The 18484-nt window shown below is 48.1% G+C and overlaps 1 protein-coding gene across 1 annotated transcript in view; it reads right to left on the reverse strand.

Moving 5' to 3' along the window:
- Positions 1–6248: 6248 nt before the first annotated feature.
- The window catches only part of Dpy19l3 (dpy-19 like C-mannosyltransferase 3), a gene marked incomplete at its 5' end in the record, with an annotated part of 46046 nt that continues 33810 nt past the window's right edge, over positions 6249–18484 (reverse strand). The window contains 3 exons of the mRNA XM_041654628.1: positions 6249–10464; positions 12584–12742; positions 15328–15460. Of these exons, the coding sequence (XP_041510562.1) occupies positions 10303–10464; positions 12584–12742; positions 15328–15460 (454 nt within the window). The remainder of the gene's footprint in view (positions 10465–12583; positions 12743–15327; positions 15461–18484) is intronic.

The raw sequence follows: 18484 nt of genomic DNA on the forward strand, positions 1-18484 counted from the left end.
GAGGTTAGTGGAGGAAAATACATCTGCTTTATTTATTTATCTATCTATCTATTTATTTATTTATTTATTTATTTATCCAAGACAGTCACATGATGTTACACCCAGAGATGGTGCCACTGTCTTCCTCACATCTTAAGGGGTCAACAAGAGAGGATATGAATGGATTCATTGTATTAGTCAGGGTTCGCTAGAGGAACAGAACTGATAGACTATATTAAAGGGACTTTGTGGGGCTCAAGAGATGGCTTAGTGGTTGAGAGCACTGGCTGCTCTTCCAGAGGACCCAGGATCAATACCATCTGTAACTCCAGCTCTAGGGAATCTAATGCCTTCTGGTCTCCACGGGTACCAGGCACACACTTGATGCAGAGACACACATGTAGGTAAGATACCCGTAAATGTAAGATAAAGTAAAGAAAATAAGGGGGTTCAAGATTATCCTGGACTATGTTGTCTCCAAAACATGACACAGAGCATCATGGGAAGACCCTGCCCCTCATGATTAGGAAGGCAAGAGGGTCACCATACCCCGTGAATATGTCTCCTACCCTTATACATGTTTGTAACCCTCCCTTATTAAACAGCAAGCCCACAATCTCCCACTTGCAATCCCTGCCCTGTATCAGCAGGAATCATGGCTTCTTACCGTGCCAAATCCACACCTGCTTAAGATGCTCTGTTTCTTTGATGAAGTCCTCTCTTTTGCAGAAGTCACAAACTGAGAAAAACACCCCCTACCACACCCTCCCTACTCCCCCCCCCCCGTAGGGGTTGAAAAGATAACTCAGTGGTTAAGAGCAGCTACAGTTCATGCAGAGGGCCTGATCTGGGTTTCCAACACTCACATCTGGTGGCTCACGGCATCTGTAACTCCAGCTCCAGGGTATCTGGTGCCCTCTTCTGGCCTCCACAGGGACATACACACACACACACACACACACACACACACATAATTAAAAATAAACCTTAAACATTTTAAATACCCATAGTGTGTTGGACTTTCCCACCTACCTGACCAATCAGCAATCATGAAAACACCCTACAAATTTGCCTCCAGGTCAATCGGATGGAGGCCTTTTCTCAGTCGAGGTTCCCTTTCCGTCTATATATCTAAGTTTGCACTGATTTGACAAAGACCAACTGGCACAGCTACTCTGCCCTAGGGATGGATGCCTAACGGTTTTCTTTCCTTCTCTGAGCAAGTTTTAAATGGCCATCTTGACATCTTTGCTGAATTTGACACTTGGCAATCTTACAGGCCATCTCTGTTGCCTGCATTTTTCTCAGCCTATGGGACGCACATTCCTGGGCCTTCTCGTGTCTTATAATTCTTAAAAATAAATACATTCTGTCATTACTCCTGCCACCGTTGCATATTTAGAGCCTGTCGACTTGAGCGATCGTGTATTTTTAGTGGAATTTTCATATTTATGCGCTCCTTCAGAATGTACAACTCAGTCAGTTTCCTTGACAGGCAGTGGGAAGGGCAAGTGAGTTTGTCAGGCAACATGGTCTCTGCTCTCATTCTGTTTCTTTCTTTGGGAGGAACCCACCGATCCCCCACATCTTTGTCAGAGCATCAACAATACTTGTGCAAGTTTTTGTGGCTGCAGTTGAGCTACCTTCCCCATTTTCCACGGCTGTTTCAAACTTTTGCCCTTTCTCTTCATTTTTAAGATTTTTTTTGAAAACTTCATACATGAGTACCATATTCATATCACGTTCCCTCTTTCCTTCTCCAACTCCCCTTGTGTTACCCTACATCCTCTCAAATCCATGGCATCTTCTCTCCTTATTACACGTAGGTGCAAATGTGTATTTACACACACACGCACACACACATACACACACATCAAAATAAATTTTAAAAAAAGAACAGAAAGAAATCCATGCCCATGAGAACTTGGCCTGTGCTCCTGCCGTGTCTTCGCAGGGGCAGTGTGATTAGAGAGGACACTTGTTTGCTCTATTAGATCAAGGCAATGAAGTCACCAACTGGAAACGACACCAGTGCTTTATGGAATCCAAGCCACGGCTGAGACTCATGAAAGGGTCCACAGTGTAAGTCTTCCAGACACATTGCAACCACAGTATTCCGTTTCTACTTAAAACATATTATTATTTATGTTTCTGTGTGTATCTGTCACGTGTGTGCAGGTGCCAGCCGAGGCCAGAAGAGAGCCAGACTTCTGGAGCTGGAGTACTAGGCTGTTGTTGGTGCTGGCAACTTAACTCTGGTCCTCTGCAAGAATTGTGTGCACCCCTAAGCCACAAGCCATCATTGCAGCTCCCCCCCCCCCCCCCGCATTGCTGCATTTTAGTACTTGCCTGGTTGCAGGCTGCAGGTGACTTCATCTGTGTGGCATGCACAAGGCAGCTCAAGCCTGACTCATGATGCCGCTGGAGACTGATTAGGGTCCCACGAGACAATGTATTTGTGATTTTTTTTTTTTTTGTGGATTTTTTGAGACAGGGTTTCTCCGTAGCTTTTTTGGTTCCTGTCCTGGAACTAGCTCTTGTAGACCAGGCTGGCCTCAAACTCACAGAGATCCTCCTGCCTCTGCCTCCCAAGTGCTGGGATTAAAGGCCTGTGCCACCACCACCTGGCTTGTATTTGTGATTTTTTTTGTTGTGTTTTGTTTCTCTTAGTGCTGGGCCTGGAAAGCAAGCCTTGCCCATGCTAGGCAAGTACTTTATTGTTGAGTTACTGGGATTTTGAGACAACCTCTCATTATGTTGCACAGGTTGGCTTGGAAGATTGTTTTCCCGCCTTAGCCCTCCCCAGTGCTGGGATTCACATGTGTACCACATGATTGGCTACTGCCAATCTTTTGTTTGTTGTTGCTAAACATGCAGAGGTTTTGTTTTTTTGAGACAGAATCTCCCCATGTAGCCCTGGATGGCTTAGAATTTACATAGATCAGGCTAGCACAGCAGGGAGCTGCACCAGCCTCCGCCTCTGGTGGGATTAAAGGCACAGGCCACCACAACTTGCAATCTTTTAGTCTCAAAGTTTGACACCGCCCCTTATGAAAACTATGACTATAGCATCCAAGGACATTTTTTTTTTTTTGAAAAGCGAATTAGATAAATATTAACTGACTCAAGAAAACTTCACCCCCCCGTGCTTTTGTTGACACTGGGAAAATGTCCCACTTCAGAGTGGCCTCTGTGGCCTCACCACCCACCTGCTGCATCTGCCACTCCTGGGTGCCACACTCTCTGGTTCATGCACCTGGGAACTGGCTCACTCAGCTCAGTCCCTGGGGGCTTCACCGGGTCAGCTCTCACACTGACCTAGCTGCCATCTCAGCCGATTGCCCTGATGCTCCCCTCCCCTATTTTCAAGCACTTGGCATTTTCTTGTGCTTTTCCAACCCAGTGCCTGACGGGTCCTCCACTGTAATGTTGAGTTCAGAGAGAACATGGACTTCATCCGCACTGTCCACGGGTGGGAACCCAAAGCCGCAAAGACTAGCAGGTGAGCCAAGCGTGGTGGCACACACGTGGGGTCCCACCACGCAGGAGGATGAGGGTGACAATGGATGATCATGAGTTCTTGGCCAAGCTGTACTTCACAGAGAGACAACAGAGCAAAACAAATTACAGCGGAAAAAAAGAGACCAGTGAATGGATTTAACCAACCGGGGAAGCCAACCTGGGCTAGGTTGTCTGTAACTGGGTATGAGTCCCAAAGCTGGCACACTTCCTCAAAGGTCATGGTAATAGATTTACTGTTTACAGTTCTAGAAATGGAACTCAAGGGCTCAAACAACCTAGGCAGGGGCTCTACCACTGAGCCACACCCCAGTCCTCACTGGGGGATTCTAGGCAGGGGCTCTACCACTGAGCCACCCCCCAGTCATACCACTTTTATTCAGTCAACTAGGGGATCTTTTAGTTCTGGAGGCAGAATCATACTAGCTCAGGCTGACCTGGAACTCACTTTACAGATCAGAGTAGACAGGAATTTATAGTGGTCATCTTACCTCGATCTTACAAATGATGAGATTGTCTAGGTGTGGACCACCATGCCCAGCTTTGGGAATCGTTCTTATTCATGTTAGCAACATAAAACCCCCTTTCTAATACCTTATCATCAGGTGTCTTTTGGCTCAGAGGACTAGGTAAGTTCTCACACTCCTGGTGTCTGCCACCCAACTGGCTCTTACAGATGTGCGAAGACACTGAGATCTGGACTGGAGAGATGGCTCAGTAGTTAAGAGCACCAGCTGCTGTGGCAGAGAACCTGGGTTTGATTCCTAGCATCGCCACGGCAGCTCATAACTATCTGTAACTCTAGTTCCAGGGGACCTGCCACACTCTCCTGACTTCTACCGGCACTGCATACATATGGTACACAGACAAGCATCCATACACAGTAAAGAAAAAAGAAGAAGACTCAAACATTTTCTTCACTAAACAGGCAAGACCACCGCTTACAAAGACAGCAGAGCAAATACAGAGGGTTTCCCCAAAAGGGCTGCACTGACCATTACCCACAATCCCCAGGTAGAGATCAGGTGCTGGAATAAAACCCACATCACTGAGCACTAAATGAGCACCGCTTATGTAAATAATCTTAGTAGCAATAATAAGAGAGATAATTGTTCACAGGTGTCATTTCCTGGGGAAAAAAAATCCACCTTTTCTTCTGAGAGGAAATGCTAATAGTTTCATTCAATTTATGAGTCTTAATTAGCGCACTGCTGTTCTAATTATTGTGCGGGGCCTGAAATCATTTTCCTGCACTCTTTTCCCTCTCCTGCACATCCACACTCAATCAGCCCCTTCTCTCCTTTATGAATATGCACTTCTGGGCGTGTGCACACATCTGCGCATGTCAATCACACAGCACAAAGTGACGGCGTTTGGAAGGCAATCTGTCAGTCTTCGTCTTTGTCAATGGCCCTTTCCCAACTTCTCTTCTCGTGCTCATATACACACAGGCGCAAATGTGTCTTGATTTTAAAGATGTGTTTATTTTTTTTATGATTTAGTGTACACTGGTGTTTTTTTGCCTGCATGTGTATCTGTGTGAGGGTATTGGAACCTCTGGAACTGGACTTACAGAGTTGTGGACTGCCATGTGGGTGGTGTTAATTTAACCCAGGTCCTCTGGAAGAGCAGCCAATGCTCTTAACCACTGAGCCACCTCTCCAGTTTCACAAATGTATCTTTTCTGGCAATGTAAATAAAAACCTTGAGACAGACTCAACTGTTCTACCCTTTTCTACGTCTCTGATGGCTTTGGTGGGAAGATGTCCCCTTAATTTTACGTGTCTGTTGGTGGCTCTGTTTGAATTTCGTGCATACTGCAGTGCACATGAGGAAGTCACTTCTCTCCTTCCACTGCTGTGCTGTGTACTACGGCTGGCTGGGAAGCCAGTGACCTCGCAGTCCTCCTAGCTGCTCCCATCTTGCTGTAAGAGTGCTGGGATTACAGATGCACACCAATGTATATATATGGCCTTCCTAGATTTTTAACTATGTGTATACATTTATCTCTGTGTGGGTGTGTGCACTCAAGCCCAGGTGCCCCCAGAGTCTAGAAGAAACTGGATATGGTTGTGAGCTGCCAAGTGGGTGTTGGGAATTGAACCCAGGTCCTCTGCAAGAGCAGACAGTGCTCTTAACCACTGAACTATCTACCCAGCTACTGTGTCTGGCTTTCTACATGGGTTATAGGAATCAAAGTTGGGTCTTTGGGCTTGTCTGGTAGTACTTTTACCCACTGAGCCATCTCCTTGGCCGCCAGGTTTTTGTTTATTTTTTATTTTATTTTTTCAGTGGTTAAGAGTACTGCCTATTCTTCGGAGGATCAGGGTTTGCTTCTCATCACCCACATGGCTACTCACAACCACCTATAACTCCAGTTCCAGGGCATCTAGTGCCTATTTCTGGCTTCCATGGACACTGAATCCATGTAGTATACAAACATACATGTAGACAAAACACCCATATGCATAAAATAAATCTTTAAATATTTTTATAGAGTTGGGTGTGGTGGTGCAGCCCTGTAAGCCTGGCTTTTGGAAGGCTGAAGCGGGAGAACCCTGATGCTGAGGATAGCTTGGGCTACACAGCAAGGTCTGGGGGAGGGGGAAGAGGCCAGCTGGAGAGAATGAGTACAGCAATGCGGGGACCTCACTGCTCCCATCACTGGTGATTGCTCTGCCGGCACAGGTCTCCACCCGCTCCAATCTGACCTTTGAAGCAACGGAAGACACCTCGGATCATTGCAAAGAGCTTTATTTAGTATATAATCTCCATACAATTCAGTACAACAGATTAGAAATGCTGTCTAAGCTTTTCCCCAAAGGGTGCCACAAAGGGAAGGCCAGCTGCTGCCCCCCACAACAGACCAGCGCTTTCCCCCAGCCACAGGCTGCCATGGCTGGAGCAGCCATAGGCGTGTGATACCACAGACAGCGTCTACTTCTATGTTCCCTCTGGTTCCCAGCTGTGATTTAAAATCAAATGTTTCAAGTACACTTTGCTAAAGATGAGCTACATTTTTGGGACATATCTTTAACGGCCTTGTTGTTTATGCGCTTGGCTAATACATCTGAAATCAAATGGTGGTGCCCCAGAACCTCCGGCGGTCATGGAAGCAGTGACTGTCTGTCTTATGGTTACCACAGGGAACGGTCACCGGCGGTGGACACAGTACCCTGTCTATCTCATGGTTACCGCAGGGAATGGTCACCTGCGGTGGACACAGTACCCTGTCTGTCTCACGGTTACCACAGGGAATGGTCACCGGCGGTGGACACAGTACCCTGTCTATCTCATGGTTACCGCAGGGAATGGTCACCTGCGGTGGACACAGTACCCTGTCTGTCTCACGGTTACCACAGGGAATGGTCACCGGCGGTGGACACAGTACCCTGTCTATCTCATGGTTACCGCAGGGAATGGTCACCTGCGGTGGACACAGTACCGTCTATCTCATGGTTACCGCAGGGAATGGTCACGGGTGGTGGACACAGTACCGTCTGTCTCACGGTTATCACAGGGAATGGTCACGGGCAGTGGACACAGTACCCTGTCTTGTCTCAGTCACCGCAGGGAATGGTCACGGGCGGTGGACACAGTACCCTGTCTTGTCTCACAGTCACCACAGGGAACGGTCACGGGCAGTGGACACAGTACCGTCTATCTCATGGTTACTGCAGGGAATGGTCACCTGTGGTGGACACAGTACCTTCACTCACTGATCTTTTGATGAGAAGCCAGGGCCTTTTACTTCACAGGAGTCCTTGTCTGCAGCTCTCTATCTTGCATAAATCACACCAATAACATGAATGGGAGAAAAACGTTGAGTCTTCCTGTCAGCGGAGACTTTTTCCTCCAGTGCTAGGGACAGAACCCAGGACCTCACGCAGACTAGTTCTCTACCTGAGCCACATGCCAGCTTCCGGCTTAGACATAAGAAAGGTGGGGGACTACATGAGTTAATTCTATGAAGGAACCTAAGCTCGTTAATCTCCTTCATTTCCATCTCCTAATATTTAATAACTTTTCTGATCACATTTACTTTAAAAAAGTTTTCCTATTCTTTGAATTATTTGTGTCTGTGTGGGAATGGGCATAAGTGCAGTGTCTGTAGAGGCCTGAAGAAGGCACTGGGTCCCCCTGAAGCTGGAGTTACAGGCAGTTGTGCGCTGGCCACCATGGGTGCTGGGAACCAAACGAGGGTCCTGTGTGTGAGTCATATACTCTCTGAACTACTGAACCACTTCTGCAGAGTGGAGCACATTAAATTTAAGTGCAATTTTGATGAGAAACCGACCTTATCAAAGTATCTGACTTTAATTTTTGCAAAAGTATCTCTTTTTCTGCCTGTCTTCTGCAGTGCTGGGGATCAAGCCGAGGGCTTTGTGCAATGCCGGGCAAACACCCTACTGTCAAGCCACACACACCCTGGCCCTCTTGTGACTGGGCTCTGTATTCACAATCAGAAGCGGGAGTGTGTACCCAGAATCTGGGTTGGGCTAGGACTGGAGCCTGGCGCCAGGAGCGCAGGCACAAGGCAGGGCCACCTGCCGGATTGCAGCAGGTGGCTTCCAAGAGGGCTGGAGACTTGAGGCTCTAAGGAGTCAGAAGTGGCGCTAATTAAGAGCACTTCTGTTGTACTTAGAGATTCTCCCGAGAACTCAGAAGCAAAGCCTAGTGCCTGTTCTATCCAAAGCCACAACTGAATGTCATTACCAAGACGTAATGGTGCCCTGGGTCCGAATGGCAGGGAGTGAGGCCTACAGGGCATGGGGGCAGCAGCCAAGGTGGGTCCTCTTTCCTCCTGTGTGCTCGATGACAAGGTCACAAGCTAGAGTCCCGATCAGTGCTAAAAATATCAAACGTGATTCGCTGAAAGATTTGGTCACCAAGAGTAAAAACTTGTCCTGTACACATCACAGTGTCTCGGGGAGAGGCCGGGGTGAAGACTGGTTTCGGCACTTCTCATGACTTAGGAAACGGTCTGGCAGCAATGGCGCTGTGGGGAGCCAGCGCTGATGAGCACAACCACGGTAAGGGTGTGCATCCAAGTTAAGTCCACGGCTCTTGGATACCAAGACGCCAAACAGAGCGATGAGACAAACACATACAGGAATGTTTAAGACAGATGCAAACTCACCCACAAAGTAACAGTCATGAGACACTGTGCCTTACCTGCGCTGTGTTTTCTTAAGAGTAAGGCACTGGCCTAGAATGTTCCACCAGTGCCGGCAGCCGTGGCAGGCATGCGACATTGCTGGCTTCATTAAAGTTTTGGCATTGATGAACATGTTTTCTTGCTGTGTTACCCCAGATTGTAGTGGTCTCCAACCTCAGGGGTCCAGAAAAGGCAGGACTCCAAAGTTCCAGTGGCCTAATTTAAAAACCTAGCTGTCGATGTTTTCTTTAAATGAGTTTTGCATAAAAACCCTGAGCCTGAGGAGACAATGAAATGCATTTCTGGAAGCTACTTAGGTAGCAGCCGAGCAGCAAGTCATTGCATGCGCTGCTCTCCATCCTGATGCTCAAGGGATTTATTGCACTGACGTGAGGAGAAACACTTAAATCACTTCCAAATGGCAAGAGCAGGAGAGAAAGTTAATTTCATTAGCTATCTTGATTTAATTAAGCGGACAATGGTGCCTCTATCAGCAGCTTTTACATGCCCCCACCATTAGAAATGAATTATAAAAGCAATTATCAAAAAAACTCCGAGCAGGTAACCACTCCTCTCCGCTGTTTACAGTCGAGTGCGGCTCAGAGGCACTTGGTCACCTTAGGGAGGGAAGTGGCATCTCTGGGGCCGAGAGGGAATGCTGGAGCCCACAAGTCAAAGGGCATGAAAATGCCATACTGAACTCGAGGGCTCAAGATACAGTGTCTTAAAAAGCCCCCAGACTTTGCAAGTTTCTAGGCTATGAAAAAATACAAAGGCTAAAAACGCAAAAAGTTCATCAAGTTTTGCAAACCCAGTAAATTGCAATGCGTAAGAAATGAAGCAAAACTGTTCTCCTTGCAAGAGAGACGAAATAGCACGGAAGGGCTTGAAAACGGGCCTGCAACAGCAGCACAGGCTACCAGGCTCCATGCACTCTGCCCTCGCAGACCTGGATGAGACCTGTGACACTTGCTGCTTTGAGACAGGCTCTCTCTGCACAGCCCAGGCTGGCCTGGATCGCCTCCGAGTGCTGGGATTAAAGGAGTGCGCCACTACACCTGGCCCAGGAACACCCGGGCTGTTGAGTCCAGAACTAAAACAAACACACTCCAAGTCTGCCCCACACTCTGCACACGTGTGCAGTTTTAGAGCACAAATGGAATATTTAAGATATAAAGACCTAACGTGATTTGTTTCTTCACACGTGAAAGCATGGCAAATTGGAAAATGTTATAAAATTTTAACGAGATGGGACAATAACCTTTTAAAAAGCCACCGACTGGTCTCAGTGGTGAAGAAATATCAATGACCGAGCCGTGCAGCCTGTCAACTACGCTCACTCATAACTGGCTCAGGTTCACTGAAACCCCAGGCATTTCAGTCTTAAATAGGCTCTCATTGTCCGGGCCAGCAGTGGGTTCCACACGACGCCCTCAGGCGCATATCCCCAAGCAGTCTTGGACAGGTGCACATAGTTGGCTGAAGAACACTTGTGGAAAAGAGACAGGATGGAGACTGATGTCAACGTCAGAGGACGGCGGGACTGTCTGCAGCTGCCTGGGACCCCAGTGTTCATGCCCCGCTCCTGACTCACAGACACGTCTCAGTCAGCTGTGGATGTGCTGTGGTTTCAGGAATGGACATGGTCACTTGTTTCTGGAGAGTCTGTAGACGTGGAATGTCTTGTTCTGGAACACCCTAGTGAAGTGAGCTGCATAGGAAGGCAGGTTCCTCTTAATCTCCTCACAGAAGCGAGGGTGGTCAGCAGGCCTCAAGTCGGGGTCACTGTCTCCTGGCCCATCCATCTCCTGAAACCAAAACAAACACAAACAGAGCTGGAGTGGTGGTGACCACCCACCTACCTACCCATCCACTGTGGCTTTTGTGTATTCCTTTGCTTAGTTTTGAAACAGGGTCTTTCTGTGTAGCCCTGGAACTCCAGATATAGCCTTCCTCTGCCCTCTGCGCGCTGGAATTTAAAGGCATATGCCACTATGTCCGGCCCATATCACGGTTTTTGGGGACAGGACCTCACTATGTAGCCAGGCTGGCTTAGAGCTCTTGATCCTCCTGCTCTAGCTTCACGAAGGTTGGTTCTTAAGGCACCGGTCCCCACACCAGCTGGGGCAAATATCACATTTATAAAGGCCACAAAAATCAGGGTAGGTGCTGGGCTTTCTTAGGGATGTGATGCTATCAGATAAAGGGTATTTCAGGGCCAGCTCCGCTCAGAGATTAGACGGCTGCCTCGCTCTCCTCCCTCCAAAGAGCAAACCAAGGCTGGAAAGAGAATCCTGTGTCATGAGACTGTCACTGCCGACGGCAGATCAGAACCAGAACTCAGATCTCCCTGGATGCTGGCTAGTTTTCTGTCAACCTGGCAAAACTAGAGCCATCTTCCGGGTGGTGGTGGTGCACACCTTTAATCCCAGCACCCGGGAGGCAGAGGCAGAAGGATCTCTGTGAGTTTGAGGCCAGCCTGGTATACAGAGTAGGTTCCAGGACAGCCTCCAAAGTTACATGGAGAAAACCTGTCTCAAAAAACCAAAACCAACCAACCAAACAAACAAAAAACTAGAGCTGTCTGAGAAGAGAGGATGTTAAGAGAGGGACTATCTCCACCAGATTGCCTGTAATCAAGTCTCTGGAGCACTCTGTTGATTGACGTGGGAGGGACTAGCACTGAGGGTGTCCTCTGTGCCACCCCTGACTGGTGGTCTTGGGTTCTGTATGAAAGCAGGCTGAGGTGCCTTCAGGAAGGGCCGTAAGCTGTAAGATAGACTAAATCCTTTTCCCTTGTCTTAGGGTTTCTAACACTGTGAAGAGACACCATGGCCATGGCAACTCTTATAAAGAAAACATTTAATTGAGGCTGGTATGCATACAGTTTCAGAGGTTCAGTCCATAATCACCATGGCGGGGAGCATGGTGGCGTGCAGGCAGACATGGCGCTGGAGAGCGCTACATCTTGATCAGAAGGCAACAGGAAGTGGCCTCAGTGTCACACTGAGGGAAGTATGAGCAAAAGAGACCTCAAAGCCTAACCCCATAGTGACACACCTACTCCAACAAGGCCACACCTCCTAAGAGTGCCACTTCCTTTCAAGCTGCAGAGCCTCTCAGGTATTTGCCGCAGCACTGAAAGCTAACTGAGCCATGCTGCTCCTAGAAGCACGCTATCCTGTTCCATCCACAGACGTTAAACACAGAGAGCTCCAACAACTGGAGTCAATTCCCTAACTCAGATGCCGAGGGAGGAAAAGTGACGGGCAGACTGCACACATACAGGCAGGTGCGGGTTCTGCTCAGCCTCCGGGAAGTCGCTGCTTATTCCTCTTCTTGGGTACGGAACCTCTACTTTTCACCTTCAGGTTGTTTGTGGATTTAGGTTGGTTTCCATACACTATTAGCCACGCCACATCCCCAAAGGGACCAAGATCCCATTTACCGTGACCTGGCTCAGCTCCCAATTTCCCTTTCTCTAAGGGAGACACAGCTTGTTCTGCTGTGGAGGGCAAGCTTAGTTACCCTGAGGCTGCGTGTATGGTGGATAAGAGGGAGCAGGATGTATGGGTCATAGAGCCTGGGAAGAAGAGAGGGGCCCGCTGCCTTGTATTTAAAGATGTGCCAACAAGATGCTTTGGAACTGTGTTGATAGGCAGGTACGTTGTATACAGCAGAAAGATATTCTTTACAAATAAAATGTGCGCAGTGTGGCACCATGCCAAACAGCCAAAGGCAGAGAGGTACTCTGGACCCTTCCGGTCCCCTGGCCCAGCCCCTGCTGTCACTAAAGCCCAGGTCTACAAACGTCTGCTCATGATGCCATCCACACATGTGGTCCAAAGTGAAGGGCACCACTTGGGATGCATCCTGGATTTCCGCCCTCTCTGAGGGATCCCTGAGATGAAGAAGCAACGTGCTCACGTGTCCATTGGCGACGTCCAGCAAATCACGCAACCGGCAGCCCCTTTGGTGCCTGCGTTCATAGCAGATACTATCTTCTAGGATCACAAAGTCAGCGCCGAAGGACCTCAGGAGTGAGTGCACTTCCTCTGGGGACCGCTTGGCGTAGATCTGATAAACCTTCAAAATGAGATAAAAAAGGAAAAGGACACAGTCTCCCAATTGCCTGGGAGTTGATGGAGGAAGGGAGGAACATCCCCAAGGGGCGGTGCTAAGACCTGACACTCAAATCCCCATGCTGTCCAGGCCACTCTTGTCCTGTCAATCACAGTCTGGAGTAGGAAGGTAGGGAATTTCCAAATGGATATTGTAATTATCCAACAGGAAGAGGGAACAGGAATCACAATGGACATATCTAGCTTAGATGTAAAAAAATTCCTGGATCCAGAGTTAATCATTGTAGGTTTCGAATATATTTATTAGACGATAATTCTAAGAATTATTAAACATGGGTGAGTCAACAAGACAAGCAGGTTGGTGGTACCATTTGGCTCATGTGTCTGAGAGGGATGATGTGGGAGTGTCATATATCAATCTGTTGATTTCATTGGTTAAGCAATAAAGAAACTGCTTGGCCCTGATAGGTTAAAACATAGGTGGGAGGAGTAAACAGAACAGAATGCTGGGAGGAAGAGGAAGTGAGCTTAGAGACGCCATGCTCCCCCTCGCCCAGCCAGACACACGCCGATGAAGCTCCGACCCAGGATGGAAGTAGGCTAGAATCTCCCTGGTAAGCCACCTTGTGGGCTACACAGATTATAAGAAATGGGTTAGTCCAGGTGCGAGAGTTAGCCAAGAAGAGGCTAGATATAATGGGCCAAGCAGTGTTTAAAAGAATGCAATTTGTGTGTTGTTATTTTGGGGCATAAGCTAGCTAGGCAGCCGGGGTGCCGGGGACGCAGCCCCACCACTCCAATTACAACAGAGGGAGACCTGGCTTCCCATTACAGCAAGTGGGAACAGGGACCCAGGAAATCTGCAGTAGCGGCCTTTCCCTGGGGTGCCCTGCCCTCTTCAGGTTCACCATCATGTATCTTGAGCACACACTCCTGGGAGAAGGCATCTTGGGGCACAGCACGGGGATGTGAGAGGTGCTGCTTCCTCTGTGGCCCTGAGTCCTGATTGATGGCTGTGTGAGAGGGCCTGATACCCCAAGAGGCATCCATACCACTCAGGTCAGCAGTGGGCCTTGGCTGAAGTATACCAAAGAGTCTAAGTCACGACTGATGGCAGGGGCTGGAGAGAGGGCTCAGAGGTTAAGAGTGTATACCGTCTTGCAGCGGGCTGAGTTCAGTTCCCAGCACCCATGCTGGATAGTTCAAAACTGCCTGTAACTCTAGCTCTAGGATCTGATTGATGCCTTTGGCTTTTAAGGGCACTATACACACCTACACAACCAGCAACACCCACAAAGAAGACCCCATCTATACATAATTAAAAATAAACTTTAAAAAGAAAAGTAGCGGTTAGTATGAACCAGGCACATGAGGACTAGTAATCCTAGTACTCAGAAGGCTGAGGAAGGAGGATGACAAATTTGAGGCTAGCCTGGGCAACAAAGTGAGACCCAACATAAAAAATTAAAAATAAAAAAAAAGGTGAGCTTTCTGAAACATTCAGCAGTATGAATTCTCGGTACTCAGGTAGCAGGTGCCTTCCTGTACTGCTGACTGACACAGAAACAGAAAGGACCTGTTCAGAGGGTGCCCTGATAGACCTAAAAACCTGACATGCCAGCAGACATCACACAGAAAAGACACACTCAGTTTCCCTCTCGGCCACTCTGTGCATGTTCATGAAGACAGAAACGGCCCAAATGATTGAAGAAACCTGCCACACCCATTTGCAGCATTTACAGCTTTAAAAATGGCCAGGAGGGCAGGGTTGTGGCTTGGTAGCAGTGTTCACCTTCCTCTGAAGCCCTACTACATACAGCACCACTGCACTGATGTAATTATCCCCAGAATACAATGTCAAGAAAAAGGAAGGTGGCCTACAGCTATTCTTTGTAAGGAGACTAAGAAAGGATGGAGAGATGGCTCAGTGGTTAAGAACAGGTACTGTTCTTGTAGAGGACCCAAGTTCAGTTCCCGGGACCCACACCAGGAGGCTTATAATCACTTCTAACACAGGCTTCAGTGGGGAACTGATGCCGTCTTCTGGCTTCTACCTGCACTCCAGGGCACATACCCACATATAGGCACACACAAACATACATACATGCTATTTGTCTCCTGGGAAGGCAGTGGGTAGTAGCTAGGATACAGAGATTGGGCGAACATGCTTCAGGCCATTCCCTTCTGTATACTCTGAACTTTGAACTATGTGGCTGTATTTAAACAAACAGCAACAGCGAATACCTCCAACATGCATGCACACACGCACGCACACACCGGGAGTGGCCTGCAGCTGGTTTATGAGGCATGACCAGTCTCTAAGAGCCTTGGCCTAAACGCTGCCTCCCACACATCCCAGGGTGTTTATTCTCTTAGCATTTTCCCTATCTAAGAGAAGTATGTGCTGTACCCAGCCCCAACAGGCAGAGTCAGGAGACACCCATGCCCTTATGCTAAGGTTCCTTCCTAAGCTACAGGCTGGAGGTGTGTAGCATGCAGCCCCTCATCCTGGCACAGGGAGACTCGTCCTCTGCCCTCAGTGGCAGCACAGGGCACCGAGAAGTGAGCACAGGCAAAGATGGGCCTCACCGCTTGGGTCCGCTCTCTCAGGCTTTTGTCTTCATAGTGTGGGTGGTTGGTGAGGGTCCGTCCCGTGCACAGCTTGACTCCAGCCAGCAGCTGCATGCTCCCAGCGAACACAGCCTTTCTTGGTGTGTTAGAGCTACAAGGTTTGAGAGTGTGGATTAACCCCAACACTAAAATTTCCAGGAATCACCCAGGGGCTCTGAAGGGGAGTATGAAGAGGGGAGGGGTGGGTCACACAAATGACTTGAACTGACTTACATCCAAGGTATTTTATGCAAACTTTAATTATTTACTTATTTTAAGACAGTCTCATAATATGTAACCCAAGCTTGCCTGGAGCTCAGGATCCTCCTGCCTCAGCATCAGCCAACTTTCTGTTTTCCTGTTCACCAGAACAAAGGCTGAGGAGTGTCTCACTCTCCACACTTGGAAGGGTTGACTTTTATGATGGATGCACTGTTTTAGGAGGCAGGTAGCTAGCTCCTGAGGCACAGTCTCTTCCACCACTGCCCAGAGAGGCAGAGCCCAACACAAGATCTCAGGGGCTGCAGCTGCTTTTTGAGCTAAACTGAAGGGCGGCTGAGAGCGAAGACATGAGACATGTCTGGAGAGATGGCTCAGTGATTAAGGACACTGGCTGCTCTGACATGGCACCCAGGTTCAGTTCCCAGCACCCGCTCAGTGTCTCAGAACAGACTGTAACTCCCACTCCAGAGGATATGATTCAATTTTCTAGCCTCCTCCTCAAGCAATGCACGCATATGATATATGCATATATATATATGAATAGATATATACACACATATGTGCAGAAACTTATATACAAAAAAGCTTTAAAAAATTAATAAAAGATGTGAGAAATCAGGGAAACATCATTGATCGTGACGCAATTCCATGGGGCTAGAAGAGCAAAAAGAAACAAACAGAATCCAGTATTACTGTAGACGGCATTTGAAGAAGAAAGCCCTGCAACCATAAACCCAAGAGCTGGGAAGAAGCCTGAGTAGTAAACCCACCACCCAGAGAGGACATGGGAGCATTCTTCCTCTTTAACCCTGATAAGGAGAACTATACACAAGGCCAAAGCTCAAGCAGTGTGGGTACCATAGCACTATCCCAAGAACTGATTTTCCAATGAACACCAAGCTCCTCGTGGGCCCTGAGGAACAGTGATGGAGAACGTAGGAAAGACACTACACGGAAGGGACTTCCTCGGCCCTGGAGAGAAAGGATCTTTTTTCTTCTTTTAAATTTTACCACTGAATCTTGCTACATGGCCCAGGCTTGCCTAAACTCACCACTGTCTTGTCTCAGCTTCTTGGGTTATGGGACAGATGTATCTGGCCAAAGAGCCTATAGCTGACTCAATCCCCTTCTCTCTGGGGAGAGCTGGGAGCTGCTCTGGGAGCTCCCCAGGGGCTCTGCCTCAAAGGATTTTCCAGATGCTCACTAGGACGTCCCAAGTTGTGTTTATCTTTGAGCTAAGGAACAGGAAGGAGGGCAGTTGTTGGCACAGCTGTATATACGCCCTTCATCTCAGCACTCAGGAGACAGGTAGAGGCGGGTGGATCTCTGTGAGGTCCAGGCTAGTAGGGCACTGCATAGCAAGCCCTTGTCTCAAAAACAAAACAGAGTAAAAGACTAAGAAGAAAAGAAACACGGGGCTGCTGATCTGTGCTAAGGCACGGAGGTAATCCTGCAGAGCAGGCGGCTGCAGTCTTAAGTGGAAAGCGAGGCCACAGCCTGCTCTGCTGCCGAGAGAGAGTGCGGGCAGGGCGCTGAGACATCTCCTCACTCCTGTCTTTATTCCAACTCAACACTAAGAATGCGGCCTGAACACAGGCCAACAAAGGCCCGTGGGTGTCTGGGGGCAAGACATGCCATGCTTCGAGTGATGACACTTACAAAGAAACTACGTTTAGAAGATTCGAGGTTTCTTTCTAAGCGTGACATTCATCTAGTGTTGTATTCCAAGAAGGCTTCTCGGCTGAGGGGAGAGAAGCGGATGGAATTACAATGAGCAGGGAAGGAATGACAGACACTCTTCTACACCCGCCCTCGCTGAAGTCTAAAACTTCCGCAAGAGCTTGGCTGGCCCGATGGCGTTGTCAGCATTCTAAGAAGCAGACTGGGGAACACAGATCGGATAGGCGCTTGCTCTGCCCCCCACAGAGCCACAATTTACAGGAAAATTTGACACTGGTCCCACATGGTCAGAGGAACCGGAGGGTTACGGAGGCATGAGAGGGTTTAAATAAAGGCATGCGAGGGTAGAGAACGCCTCAGGACAAGAACTTGGGGGAGATTCAGTTTACTCCAATTATGGCTCACTGAACACTTATCCTGAGCCTTGTCTGTCTTCTACCCTCCATTTAGAGTCACAATTGTAGACTGTACCGCAGTTGCTAAAGGGAATAAACATGAATGAAAGGCAGAAAGAGCTGTTATTTTCCCAGCCTTCATTCTCATGGATCCTCTCAATGGCACAAGGCATTCCACTGCAGTAAGCCTACAGCAACGCATCTTCTGCACGACATAGGCTGAGAGTACACGGGAAGGGGAGCCTGGTTTCCATGTTTGGCAAAACAGGCGATACTGTGGCCCCATGTCATTTAGTCTTGAAGTGCCAAGCACCAACAGGTTAATTACTGCTGAACTAATGGCTAACTGAACATCAATACTTCAATTAATTTACAGAATTATGCAGATAGGAGAAATGATTTGTTAAATATAAAGGCTTGGGGGTGGAGTGCTGAAGTAGTCAAGAGCACTGGCTGCTCTTCCAGAGGAACTCAGTTGGAGTCCCAACACCAACATGGGAAACGCATGTAACTAGAATTCTGGGGATCTGACATCCTCTTCTGGACTCTGAGGGCACTAGGCACACATGGTGCACACATATACATATAGGCAGGCAAACACTTATGCAGATTTAATAAATAAGAGGCTCACCAGCACTTAAAGTCTGAACTTAAACCTCATCTTTAAAACACACGCAATTCTTTCTACTCTGATTAAAAGCAAAAGAAATTCCGGATGTGTTTTTCGGTTGTGCTGAGAACATTCTATACACGGCAAGCTTCTTGATTGCTAAGAGACAGCTTCTAGTGGAAAATCTCCTAAAAGCAAGCGATTAAAATGCCATCTTTCAAAATAATGC

The sequence above is a fragment of the Microtus oregoni genome, unplaced genomic scaffold, assembly GCF_018167655.1.
Source record: "Microtus oregoni isolate MIOR12 unplaced genomic scaffold, Mior012 000006F_ref0000085, whole genome shotgun sequence".
NCBI classification, from domain to species: Eukaryota; Metazoa; Chordata; class Mammalia; order Rodentia; family Cricetidae; genus Microtus; species Microtus oregoni.